The sequence below is a fragment of the Nothobranchius furzeri genome, chromosome 12 (assembly GCF_043380555.1).
Source record: "Nothobranchius furzeri strain GRZ-AD chromosome 12, NfurGRZ-RIMD1, whole genome shotgun sequence".
Taxonomy (NCBI): Eukaryota; Metazoa; Chordata; class Actinopteri; order Cyprinodontiformes; family Nothobranchiidae; genus Nothobranchius; species Nothobranchius furzeri.
In genome coordinates this window covers 65676016-65689344 of record NC_091752.1, presented here as the reverse complement: position 1 = coordinate 65689344, position 13329 = coordinate 65676016, and the positions used below count along the sequence as shown (strand labels likewise).

At 41.7% G+C, this 13329-nt stretch overlaps 1 protein-coding gene across 1 annotated transcript; it reads right to left on the bottom strand.

Moving 5' to 3' along the window:
• Positions 1 to 431: 431 nt before the first annotated feature.
• cbx7a (chromobox homolog 7a) lies at positions 432 to 4505 on the bottom strand. The gene is made up of 6 exons (XM_015945377.3): positions 4291 to 4505; positions 3302 to 3345; positions 3104 to 3169; positions 2916 to 2982; positions 1196 to 1496; positions 432 to 1118 (listed from the first exon to the last, which is right to left on the bottom strand). The coding sequence occupies exons 1-6, from the start codon at positions 4357 to 4359 to the stop codon at positions 562 to 564; spliced, it is 1104 nt and encodes a 367-aa protein (XP_015800863.3). The 5' UTR covers positions 4360 to 4505; the 3' UTR covers positions 432 to 561.
• Positions 4506 to 13329: the final 8824 nt, after the last annotated feature.

The window sequence follows — 13329 nt, the reverse complement described above, 5'->3', positions numbered from 1 at the left end:
CAAACGGCAAAATCATGACTTTCTTCTCAAGCTCATTGAAATGCAAAACTCCATCAGAGGCGTTCATCCGCCGCCTTTGTTGCATTTCTTTTGTTACAGAAATAAACCGCTCAGACAAGCACAGGACGGGCCTTTGAGCGGCACCGAGAGGCGGGGCATGCGTTTAGCTCTGTGCAAAGAAACCCAAAAGACGAAACAAGAGCGACGTTTACAAAACAGTACGAGTAAGAAAGAGGAGCGACTGAAACCGGCCACCCCGAGGACAGATCTGGGACCGGCGTCCTGCTGGAAAGCACTACGGAAGGCTAACTGCATCGGAGTAGTTACGCGAACGGTTCTGGCTGGAAACCCGGCGGCCCGATCTCAACGGGTCACTCCAGCACTTAGGAGAGCAACCAGACTTCCTCTTAAATGATAAAATCAGCACTCACTTTCATTGGTAAATGTCTTTACTGAACTCAGTAGGAAGTGAAGGTACATCTGTAAACGTTTCCGTTTTACGCGCAGGACTAAACGAGTGGCGAGTTGAATTCTGGTGATCCGGAGCTGCGGCCTTTTCCTTCAGCAGCCCTTAAAGAAGCCTTCGGCCCCGTCGGCTTCAACGAACGTCACCGTCAGCGAGTTCACAGTCACGTTTGTTACGATCACTTTCTCTGGACGTTCTTCTTCGGCAGGGCCTGACGTCGCCATGGTAACCGACTGATTGTTGGCGCTCCCTTCCTCCACCTTTACCCCAGTGCTGGCATAGTCCTGGACCCTCACAATCACCGACGTCGTGTTGCTTCTCTCACGAGGAATGCTGTCCACGCTGGGACATTCTGAGCCCGCCTCCACCCCCGTCTCACACTCTGAGCCCGCCTCCACCCCCGTCTCACCGCCGTCAAAATCCAGCCTGTCTCCCAGGGAAACCACCGCATCTCCCAGTTTGGCCTCAGAGGCCAACGCATTGTCCTTTGGCTGCTCGTGTGCAGATATCTGACACGTCCCAGTCGTCCCTCCGTCCGCTGTGTTGGTCCACATTTCTGTGTTGATGGGCGTCAGCTGGTCGTCCACCTTCTCCACGTCCACGTCCAAGTCCTGTCGCTCCACGAAGGGTGGTGAGCTGCACTCTGAATGACCTGAGAGAGAAACCCAATTTAAGTCAACCTACAAAAATAAAAGCTTCTGATTTTGGTCAATGGCTCTAAAAACTGACCGTAGCAGCTGTCTTCACATTTCTCCTCAGCAGCACTTTCACACTCTGGCCTGTCCTCCTCACTGGCCTCCCCCCAGTGCTTCAGCGGGGAGTCCAGCTTCTTCTTCTGGAGATGGATGGGCTTGCAGGACGAGCGTTTGGACCCTAGTTTGGTCATCCTCGATCTGTACCTCCTCCCAGCTGGACGACGGCACAGCTGTTCAACGTCTGTGCTCATGGACCTGGTGAGGGACAGACGCAGGCGAGGGGGGGGCTTCTCCGAATCCTTGCTGGCACTGCGGAGGTCCATGGCAAAGATGTTCTGGTGGAGAACAAAACCAGGAAGTGAATGAATAAACAAAAACGGACTGACAGATAGGAGGGTCAAGTTCTCTGCCAAACATGTTTTTTCGTTAGCTTTTGTTATGTCAGCACTTTTTAAAAATAAACAAATTCATAAGAACGTAGATTTGAGAGGATTTGCAGACTTTAAAAATAAACACAACTGCATTTCATAATAGTGAAACCAACATACAGACTACTGTTAGCAATCCATCTCATTTACTTTCAGTTTCTGCAACAGCAGCAAAGTCAGAAGTTGATCTGCTGCTTTCAGGTCAAAATCAACGATGAAATCGGCTTTTCTGTTGCTGCTGATTAGTGATCAGACTAAAACGACGAACACTCACCCGACTACGGGTTTGACAAATTAAACGTTTGAGAAATATTTGCTACTTGTTGCTACTTACAGTCCCACACAATCAAAACATTAAGACTACTGTTGTTTACGCAATACAGGATTCCACCGGTTTCCTCCATTAACATTAGCTTACTAAACAGAAACGCCACTTTCAAAGAAAGCGGTTACAAAATATTAAAAATGCAACATAATGACATCATCTGGGGCAAATCTGCCCGAGTTTAATAACCTGCTGCTAAAAGTGAAATACACAAATCCGATTTAGCTACGGTGTTTAGCGTTAGTTGCCTATAGATCTTTGTTTACTGCTGAGCTGACTCTGGTGGGCGGGGCTTCTGGTAAAGGAACAAAACAGGACCCGTCCAGTTTCCACCAGTTCCAACATCATCTGACTGACGGGGCCAGGAAAACTCGGCAGGCTGACTAAATATTATACTACACAGAATCAGAAGGGTAGGGGTAGGGGCAGAGAACACACGTGTGAACATTAATGTTCTCATGCTAAACCGCTTTTAACCGGTTTCCCCCTCAGGACTCGGGTTCATCAGAGTAAGGAAATGTTTGATATTATTTTGTTATTTTGTAGTGAAAATTGAAAAATACTTTTTGGTTATTAACTTCTATGAAGTAAAAGTAATAAAAGAAGAATGAACTCAAAAAAATGATTAAATCTGTAAACAAAAATTTGGTTTAATTTCCGTCAGCCTTTTTATTTGTATTCAAATTAGTTTGATAATAAATAATTGGAACTACAGCAAACATTTTGGATTAAAATCTTTAAAAACTCTTTTTGTATGTAATTTGCACTTTGGCCTTCAGGTAATAAATACACCAACGCTATTGGCTGATGCTCAGTGGCACCCAGTTAAAATTGTATGGGACTCTACAGACAGCAGGATGTGTTGCTTACATTATACGAATTTCAAAAAAAGCAAATAATTTCTTGCTGCTTTAAATCCAGTTGTGCTTTCATTGATATAACCGGATTTAAATAGTTGAGTGGGTCAAGAAATTTCTAAAAATGAGAAAGCATGTCTCTACCCGCAGCATGAGCTTCCTGGGCCTGAGACCTTTCTTTCGGTAGGCCAAAGATCTGATCTTCTCCTGACTGCAAGAGAAAAAACATGGGGGGGGGGTCCAGCAGAGAGAAACTGTGAGCATGAATTCAAAAAGGAAACAGAAAAAAAAGAAGAGGTTTTTATGCAAATAGAACTTTCAAAATCACTCACTTCTCTTCGTAGGCCAGGACCAGGAGAGGGTCCAAGATGTTGTCCTCTGGTTCCCACGTGCTGTACCTATAGGTCACAAACACATACAGGGGTTATTGGTCTGTGAATGGATGGCGCAGGAGCAGATTAAAGCTCTGCTGTTGCTTTTATATTGAACGGATGATGATCTCAGCAGATGATGAGTCAGATGTTACTCACTCTGGGGGCCATCCCTGCCACTTCAGTAGATACTCCACATTACCCTGAGGAGAGATGGACAAAGGGTCACCCAGAGCCGACGACACACTTACTCCAGCTGCCCTTTAAATGCACCCTCTATTGTAACACACACACACACACACACACACACACACACACACACACACAGCTGTTATGTGCCAGAAATAAAGGTCTGTCTCTTTAAAAGCGTGGATCGAAGGAAAGGAGGGAGGCTCGTGGAGTTTTTCGCGTACTTTCTTTCCTATAGGATGACGTCAATGACAGTGGGGCCGTGCGGCGAGTGGCTTCATCACGCAGCAGCTTTTCTCTCGCATCGCGATGACGTGCCCGCTGCATGAGCCGGCTTCCACAACGCAACGTGAGGGAACTTTCTAGAACATTACACCGGTGGCTAGGATAGGTGGGGCCTCGGGAACACGTAAACAAGAAGGTGTTGCGCAACGCCCAGGTCCTAAACTGTTATCCCAGATGAAAACAACAGTAGCCCGCGTACATGCGGAGGGCACGGGTTCGCTATTCTCTCTGCGGGATCAAACCCACTGGCTTTAATACGGCCAGATTATTGCTGCGTTTTACCACCAAACATGATGACGCCATACGTCCAGGAGCACCTGTAGCACTTTGTTCAGCATCACGTAATATTACGCAGCAGTTTCGCGGAACTAAAATTAACTATTAACTGCGTAGCAGCACCTCACACACACACTGCTTTCAAACTACACCCCCTGTAATGTTTTAGTATAACTGCGTAGGCTCTTCCATAACACGGCCATGCTGCAGCAGCTCGGGCTCCACACAGGATGCGCCTCGCGCGGTGAAACTAGCGCTGAACTTTGGCGCAGTTTCTTAAGACAACACGCTAGTTTTAGCGTCTTTAGCCAAACAGCGTAACCTTGTTTTGCTGTGCACGGGCGCGCGGTGAAACTTATTTAAGTTAAATGAAGTGTAACACGAGAGGTGCTTCTTACCTTTCTGACTCTCTTCTTCGTTATTGACTCAACTGCGAACACCTGGTCTCCTATAGATGAGAGCTCCATCGCTGCTCCAACAGGACGCGGCTAGGGTCGGACGCGTCGCTTTCTGCGCTGCGGGGGATATAAATAGTTGCGGGAGGAAGAAGGATGGTGGGAAAACCCGCCGTGGAAGTGTCACCGAAGCCGCGAGAGTTCTGGTGATTTTCCGCTGAGCGTCCGCGCTTCCTCTCCAACTCTGCTTCACTTTTTAAAATCTGCGACACATCAACACTGGACAGCGCGCGGCATGCGCGCGGGCGCGCCCCTTTTCTGTTGCGTAGTGGGCCGAGCCCCCAATGCGCGTGTCCGCGGGGAGGAGAGCGCGCGCTCGAAAGGAGAGCAGAGAAGGGAGGAGGAGGGTTAAAACACCGAGGTTGATGTTTTTAAATTACTTTATTCTATTTTATTCGGTTTTATGCGTTTATTAAATAGAAATAAAATACAATAAAGCCACAATGCTTCATGTTTGACTTACGGATCTAAAGTTTTTTTGTGCACACCATAAATTATTCTTATTCTGTTAATTGTTTTAACCCCATGAGACCCTGTATCTCCTTGGCTTTTCTATTCAGTCAAATGTCGTTTTAACGAAACATTAAAAATGTCTTAACTACAAAATACTAAAATGAAACACCCTGTTAAAACGATTAAAAAATATTTATATGTCGATGGTTAAAACAAAGAGGTAGTATAGTTTCAGGTGGAAGCAGCTTCTAGATGCTTCTAGATGTTTCAACTGTTTATTACTGTTATGATAAATGACCCACACTTGTACAGCGCCTCTCAGAGTAAGGACTCCAAAGCGCTTTACACTACACATTCATCCATTCACACACTGATGGTGATGAGCTACTATGTAGCCACAGCTGCCCTGGGGCACACTGACAGAGGCGACTTACAGTTTTATATGATCTCCTCCCTTTTCCTAAACAAAACTGGTCCTAAAGATTTTGTGGGATTTTAGACAATTGTAAAATTTTGGAGGAACTACTTTTTCCTAATTAAAAAAAATCAGTTTATATTTTTGGAGTACCTGACAGATGTAGTAATAAATTTTACATTGACAAGATGTCATCAAAAGGAAATTAATTATAGACCAAACATTTACAAGGTAAATAATTATTTAATCCAAATGACCACAGGTCTTTACGCAAAAGCAAATTTAATCAAAGTAAGACAAAATGAGTGTTTTAGTTTTTCACTAAATGGGATTTTTATGTCAACCCAATGTAAATGGAAAAGCTTCAGTTTGCTCTGATCCGAGTGTAGAGTGTATTTCTTCCATCTTCAGTCTTTGTTCATTCTTAGCCTAACCGTTGACTCATCAATCCTGTAGAACATTCAGAAAGCAATGCCCAACTGGTAAGATGATTGATTTTACACAAAACCAATCTTGAAGTTAGCTACAAAAGTATTTTAAAGTAAAAACTTTAAAGGAGCCTCTGATGTTCATGTTTTTAGGTTGATAACTGTATTGTTCCAACAATAAAACTTTCACGTTCGTACAATATATTTATATTGCACGCACCTGATATTATATTGTAAGGGTGTGAAAATCAAATTGTTAGAACAATAAAGTTATGATGTTATAACGTGATATTGCTCCAATTTTATTTTGTGTGGGTGGCAGGTCTACGTCGCTGTAGTACATGGCAATTGTACTGTCTATTTTTGTTTTTTTTTTTCCTCAGACACAGCAACATTCATGAAAACATGCATATCTACACTCATTTTCATTTTACTGGAACATGATGACTAACATATTAATGGAGCTGGGAGCCCATTCACTCCACTCATTGTAAATATTGCAAAAAGGAAGAAAAATGGTCTTAAAGCAACACTCAGCATTTTAAACACTTTAGCTATTGCTTTTAAACTTCGTTCAGTGGTTCTTGAACAAGAACCTTGAGCAACATCCCATTGGACAGTGGCCCTCTGCTGACCAGAAACTGCATTTAAAAGTTTTGTGGTTCAGGTAGGAACACTAGTGAGAGCCATAGTCTCTTCCTGCTTCATGGCAATAGCTGTTTACAGTGCTGGTAGCTAATATATGTAGCCTCCGGAAATGGCCTCCTACATATAAATACTAGCAGTTAGCTTTTTTGGTTTGCACAAGAAAGAAACACAAGCAAAAATGCACGAGAAGAAGAAGAAAATATCTTTTTTATATAATGACAGAGCATAGAAGTAAAGGTAAGAGATTAATGTCTTTGGAGGTGAAGCAAAGACCAAAAACCAGAATGAACATCAGCGTGGCCTACACCTGTTTGAGGGAGATGAAGGAGGCTTCAAAGTCATGGACTGATGGTGACCTGGCTTTGTTGCTATTGGACTTGTAAGAAGGCACGTTTGGCCTGAGGTTTAGGGGTGCTGAACTCCTGTGTGTTTGACCGGGGGTCAGCGGTAACCACAGCAGGGAGTGGCAGGGCTGTTTACAAATGTTGTAATTCTGCTTTCAACCAGTAGGGGGCAGTAATGAGAAAATTTATTTAGTGTTGTTTTAAAGTGACAATGTGTATTTTTTTTAACCATTAATCTCTGGAAATTACCATCAAAATGTTGTTTAAAATGAATTAAATGATGCCCGGTTTTTGAAAATATTGGCAGCTTTGTAACATAAACCATAAATATCGGGTCTAAAATACATTGGAGCGGATCTAAGTCTCTGGGCGACGCCATATTAAAAGTTTCCGTCTACAGGAGCCCATGAGGACAAAACGTGTGTACTGATTTGTAACAAGCAAAACTTTCACCATTAATAAAAGTTGTTTTACACATTTACTTTTCTCGTTTCCAGTGATTAAATGGAGTCTCATGTGTTTGTCATTTTGCTTGAAGTTGCTCTCCTTGGGATTTTTGACCCTCAAGGCCACCCGTTGTAAGGTCTTACCCGAACACAAAAATACTGCTTGCTTGCAATGATTTAGGGATGTACTGGCCCCCTATTGCCAGGGTAATTATACACAGTCTCTTCAGGCCTTTAAAAAGTCAAAAGAACCCCCCACCCAAAGAAAAAAAAAAACAGAAGATGAAATGTATAAGTGAGTTTAAGATTCTTTTAAGTTTCTTAAATGAAAAGTGACATTATTTCTTTGAAGACATTAGAAATTGCAGTTATTTAAACATTTGTCTAAATGCATTTGTAATCGGTTAAAACACCAGAACATCAGTCTTACTGCAGCTTTGTGGCCCGATGATTAGAAAATGAGGCTGCCAAGTTAAAACAGTGCACTCAGTGAACTTGTCAGTGAAACAGTGTGAGCTCATGTATTTTTATGTAACAGAAGTAAAGATCAGAATCTGCAATGGAAATGAAAGCCTTGCTCCACTTGTTCAGTGGAAATGCCCCCCCCCCCTCCAGTTTTTGATCCAAATATGGAATTTAACAGCTAAAGAAGCCATCTTCAAGTCTCAAACTCACATCTTCAAGCAGCCTTTCTGCAGAGGGGGGAGATGCATAACAGAGCTACAAAAATGAAGCCGACCGCTTAAACTTCTGTATTAATCACGTTCACGAACTCTTCTCAACCTTTACACCTGACTTTTTTTTCTTTTACCTGTCAAGGCCCCTAGGTGGAAACAGCTCATTAGGTGTGGGGGTGGTTTGTGACGGGGAAACATAATCCATCATTGAATTTGGGAATCAACTGTCAGTAAAATCCTCTGTAGCTCTTTGCGTCCACGGTCCACACTCTCCCTGCACCTGGAAAACACTTGCATCACTTACAGGCACCGGTTGTCATGGTAACCGTTTCCGTGACAACCTACGTGAAGCCGGATGATGACGCAGCAGGAAGAGTTGATGGAACAGCTGAGGGTTGAAGAGTGACTTGAACTCACTGAACTCTAACCTCGGATCAGAGTTCAGACCAGATTAATCAAATATGAACTGTTTCATTTATCATTCCTGTCCCTTTCTCTTAAATGTCGTTTGCTGAATGGGTCACATTTGTGAAAATGTACACATTATCTTTCTTCTCCTTTGTGGGAAACACATTCAGCTTTCAGCCAAGTTGATCCTGATGACATCACAATGACATCATCTGGGCTATTTAGGCAACAAAAGTAAGCAGATTTCTGTTTAGGGCCGTTTGTTTCTCAAGGTGAATTGTGTTTATGAGTATTATCTGTTTTGTTGAATTCAGATTTTGAAGTGGTTAAATGTGCCCTGACGTGAAGCCGGGAGAAATCCCTGCCAGGAAGGGATTTTCTGCCATCATTTACATGTGTTGTCAGCCTGCAGGGATGCAGGAATGCGGCGCTTTTCCCGTAAAAACTCGAGCTTATTGCCTGTAATTCGGAGAAGACAATCACGTGACTGTTTACCTGCCTGGATACTCCAGGAGCGGAGCTGGAAGCTTTAAAAATACAGATAAATAAACTGTTATGGGCAGCTCACTCCCACCCACGTGCTATGAGTCACGCATGAGTCACGGAACGTGCCAGTAAAGAGTTCGCCTCCTTCCCTGGAATACTGTCCCAGATGCGCGCGCACGCACGCACAGGGTGAGCGCAGCATCAAAACATCGGGTGAACTGGCATCCACATACCGGGAATCTGCGTCATATTTTCGCTTTTATTCTCGTCCTCTTCTCGCGAAGGAGACTCGCCTTTATCCCAGCTGCGGCAGGCAGCGTTTCTGGGAACAGTAAAGCACCCAGATGCTTCCTGATGTGGAACATAAAGCTGCAACATGTCGGCTGCTGTTGTTCATGCCAAACATCTGCTCTCAGTTAGTCTAATATCAAGGTACCGAGGTGAAAGGTCTTTCACCAAACCAGCAGAAACTGGTTAAAGATCTACGAGGGCCATTTGTAAAGTCAAACAGACACAAATTAACAACATCGTTTGGGTAATTTAGCCGATCACGAGAGAAAGAAAATGGGAGAATTTTTCAAAGTCATATTCTCACCATGTTATTCATTTTATTAAATATGTCAAAGTTGCCAACTAAATATTTAGTAGGAAGAAGAAGGAGAAGAAAATATCATTTTTATAGCGCCTCTCAAAGTATAAATCACGAGGCGCTTCACAAAAACAAAAAATGTAAAAATATAAAAAAGCATTTAGAAAATGTTTAAAAATATATTAAAATGAGCAAAAATAGGCAATTGTGATTAAAAAATGTTAAGAAAGAGAGAAAGTGAACAGGAAAGAGGGGAATCAGTGGATCCTGAGGAAGGTGGAATAGGTGGGGAGAGCAGAATAAAGAGAGAGAGGTGAAGAAGGTCATACAAAAGCCAGCCTGAACAAGTGAGTCTTCAGCTGCTTTTAAAGGAGACCACTGAGTCCACTGATCTCAGGCTCAGGGGGAGAGAGGTCCAGAGTCTGGGGGCCACAGCAGCAGATGATCTGTCACCTTTGGTCTTTAGCCTGGTGCTGCACAACCAGGCTTTGATCACTGGACCTCAGGGGCCCGCTGGGGGTGTAGGGACTAAGAAGATCACCAATGTAAGATGGTGCTTGTCCATAGGCAAGCTGAATATTTAATTTAGAGTTAAATATTTATTAAATAAACACATAGTTTATAAAATAAATATTTACTTTGGAAAGTAAATATTTAGCTCCAAATTAAATGTATTTAGATCCCAGTTAAATTTTTATTTTGGGGCTAAACCTGAATATTAAGGTTGAATATGGAACAATTTAATAAAACCTATATATTAAAAAAGTACACCTCCATGGGACATTTAGAGGTGTGCAGAATGAAGGTACAGTATTTCCCTATAAAGCTATATTTTAATAAAAACTAATTAAATATTTATTTTGACAGGCATGACACTGGGTTTATGTTTACATCTGCCAGCCAGTAGAGGGCACCATTGAGGGCTGCCAAACAGTCCACTCGGCACAGCAAGGCAGGTTCTTTGGAAATGGTGGACTCGGCAAGTCAAGTTGCTGCTTCTGAGCCCAGAAGATGTCCTTATTCTTCTCAGAAGAGGAGCAACCATAAAAGATCTAAAACAGGAGTTAGTTTAGGGGAAGCCCACATCAGATGGACACAAATAAAAAATTTTACGTATTGGCAGCGAACCTGGAATTCCGACGGCTGGAAACCTCGTTCTGTTCTTGCAACTACAACCTCCACACACTAGATGTCGCTTTGGTGTTCGTGCTCTATAGCAACCTTTAAATATGTAGCTTGGTAACTAAATATTTAGTCAGGAACTTTAAAATTTATAAATGTATTTGACCGTTTGACTTTACAAATGACACCCCATTAATATCTGCATGTTGTGGAATGGAAAGTTGGCACCAACTGATTCCAAAGCAGAAGATAAAACTCTCTGCGCATCATCCAGCTGCCGGACATTCAGAGAGAGAAGCAGGAGAGCTGGAGCACTCAATTAAGTATAAATATTTTAATGGTGGAAATAACAAAGAAATAAAAATTAGTGATTTCCACCATTAAAACATTTATACTCATTTGAGTGCTCCAGCTCTCCTGCTTCTCTCTCTGAATAAAACACCCACAATCATTTTATTTTGAATGTTTTTTAATTTCACATTGAATACAACTTTTAATAAAAACAGAACATTTTTTTGGTTTTTGTAGAAAACTATGAGAAAAAACAATTGATGTGAGAAAATCGCCTGATTCCCTAAATTTAATGCGGCTTAATTGTTTTTTCGTACATTGTAAGAAAAACATCTTAAAATATCCGTGTCCCTTATCACTAGAGCACATGGGTCTGCATTTCTATAGAAGTCATTGACACTTTGAGATTCATGTACCTTGAAATTCAATTAAACTGGACATATTATGACAATTTTGCTTGAGTTATAATTGTTTTATGGTTAATACAAAACATGTTTAAGAAGTTATTTGAGTTAGCAAAAAAAGTTATTACAAAATGTCAATTTTGCATAATATATTCCTTTAAAAGCAAAGTACTTTGGGTACAAGACTATGTTGTCCTTGAAAGATTTTAATAAAATATTTAAAGAGCAAGTCACCCCCAAATCAACCTTTTTTTAACTGATGAACTATATAAATGCGTGTCTAATCGTGCTGCAGACACGTGTAGTCCATAGGTTTGCACTTTAGTGCATTTTAGTTAAAATTTTAATTTTCTGCCTAAAACTGTCAGTGTTTTGCCATTGTCAGGTACAAACTCTGCACTGCATTTGAATTTAAATCTGCTAAATATTGGCTAAAAGGTACCCTAGAACATTAGCTGGTACCATATGATGTCACAATGTTGTTGTGAGCCTGTGTGTGTGTGTGTGTTTGTTAGCGGCTCCGCCCTCTCGGTCTCCTAGGCAACAGCATTTGTTGCATTTTTCAAACAGGAAGTGGGAGTGGAGTAATACTCTGGTAGGGGTAATTTGCTCTTTAACGTTTATGCTACAGAGGCCTCACAGCATCACACTCAGGAATGATTTAGTCTGAAATTAATGTTTTTGTTTAGTGGGAGGAAGCTGAAGCACCAGGGAAAACCCCACACGTGCATGAGAACTTCAAGCAGAAAGGTCGCAGCCAGGATTCAAACCGGCAACCTTCACACTGGAAACATAAGAATTCAATTTCTACAAATTATTTTTATCTCCAATTACTGGAATTAAATAAAAAATTATCAAATGAAAAAAGAGCTTTGTCAAGTCTTTCCTTTGAGCTCCACTCCAAGCAGAGCAGAAAGGAGAAAAGCTCCAGAAGTCGAAGCACAAACGCCGCTTCCACGGGACACTGGAATTCATACAAATCAACCAAATTAAAGGCCGAGTATCCTTTGAGGGAATGCCCATCACCCACATCCTTTCATTTCAAATGATAAAGTAAGATAAACTGATGTGTAAAGCTGTTGGTCAATTATCTAGTTATCAGGATGTGGTTTTGACTTGATATCTGTGAAAATTGATGCAGTTTTGTGTTTAGTTGCTGTTGGAGCCAATTACTGCGGAGGGCACTCTGGGGGTGGCTCTACTTGGAGGTTAAAGGTGACCTAATCAAGCAACAGGTGTGTGGCTTCGGAGACAAACAGTTTGACCGTGCAGGATAGTGTAGGCATCGATATTCTTTGAGTTTTGATTTTATTTTTTCTGCCTTTTTACTTTAATAAATGGATCCGCGTATCCGAACACGTATTTTGGACCGCCCTTTTATTTGTAAGGACATTTCAGCCCAGTATTCGTTCTGCACTTACGGCACGCGTTATCCAACAAAAAAGCCACAAGTTGCTAAATCAGGTTCCCTCCAAAAGGTCAAATATTTTATAAAGATGCAACCAATGTTTTCATCTAGTTTCATTTAGATCTACCCAGTGGTTCATAGGAAGATTTCCCAAAAGTAAAAAAAAAAAAAAAAAAAAAAGCACATAGAGGCAAAAACATTGTAATGAGTGTTAATTACACTTAATTAAGGACCACAAGACATTAAAATTTCATATTGAGTATGAAATCCATCTTGTGGACACTGGGTTATTCCTTCCGGTACTGGAGCCAACGGTACAGCGTCACAGCACGACAAACTAGTCCTTGGATTGTCTCCAGGTTAAAAGCGACGGGTGGTTCACAGCGTCAAAAAGGGGACCCTCCTTGGGTCAGCGAGTTCAGCTTTTATTCTGAAAAGTACAGTTGCTTGGTTCACAAAACAACAGATTTTCCCAGCTTGATGGTTCTCAGCTTAAAAAGAGAAGTACAGATGGCCGGTCCAATACTTCACTTAGCATGCGGTGAACTTCATGGGACCTTGAGAACGAGATCTTGAGAACTGAACTTAAGATGGCGTTGGGACTGTTTTATTAATCTGGATGTTTTTTATTCTGGACGAATCAAAACTGACAGATTTATAAACACCACAGAGACTGCCACGCTTCAGACTAGGAAGGCTCTGATTGGATCAGCAACAGGTCATGTGATTGTTTTCCTTACGTGTATCAGCGTGTCTAGTGAACTAGATTAAGTCATATTCCTTATTCAAACATATTAATCATAATATTGTGATTTCACAGATCGATCACATTGTATTATTGACTAACATTGTTTTGATTAGCT

Excerpts from the sequence above, each read along its gene's own strand:
- cbx7a (XM_015945377.3), bottom strand. The coding sequence starts at position 4,359 with ATGGAGCTCTCATCTATAGGAGACCAGGTGTTCGCAGTTGAGTCAATA. Across the intron at positions 3,170-3,301 it reads TGGCAGGGATGGCCCCCAGA|GTACAGCACGTGGGAACCAG; the intron begins GTGAGTAACATC and ends TGTGACCTATAG. Across the intron at positions 1,497-2,915 it reads CCAGGAAGCTCATGCTGCGG|AACATCTTTGCCATGGACCT; the intron begins GTAGAGACATGC and ends GTTCTCCACCAG.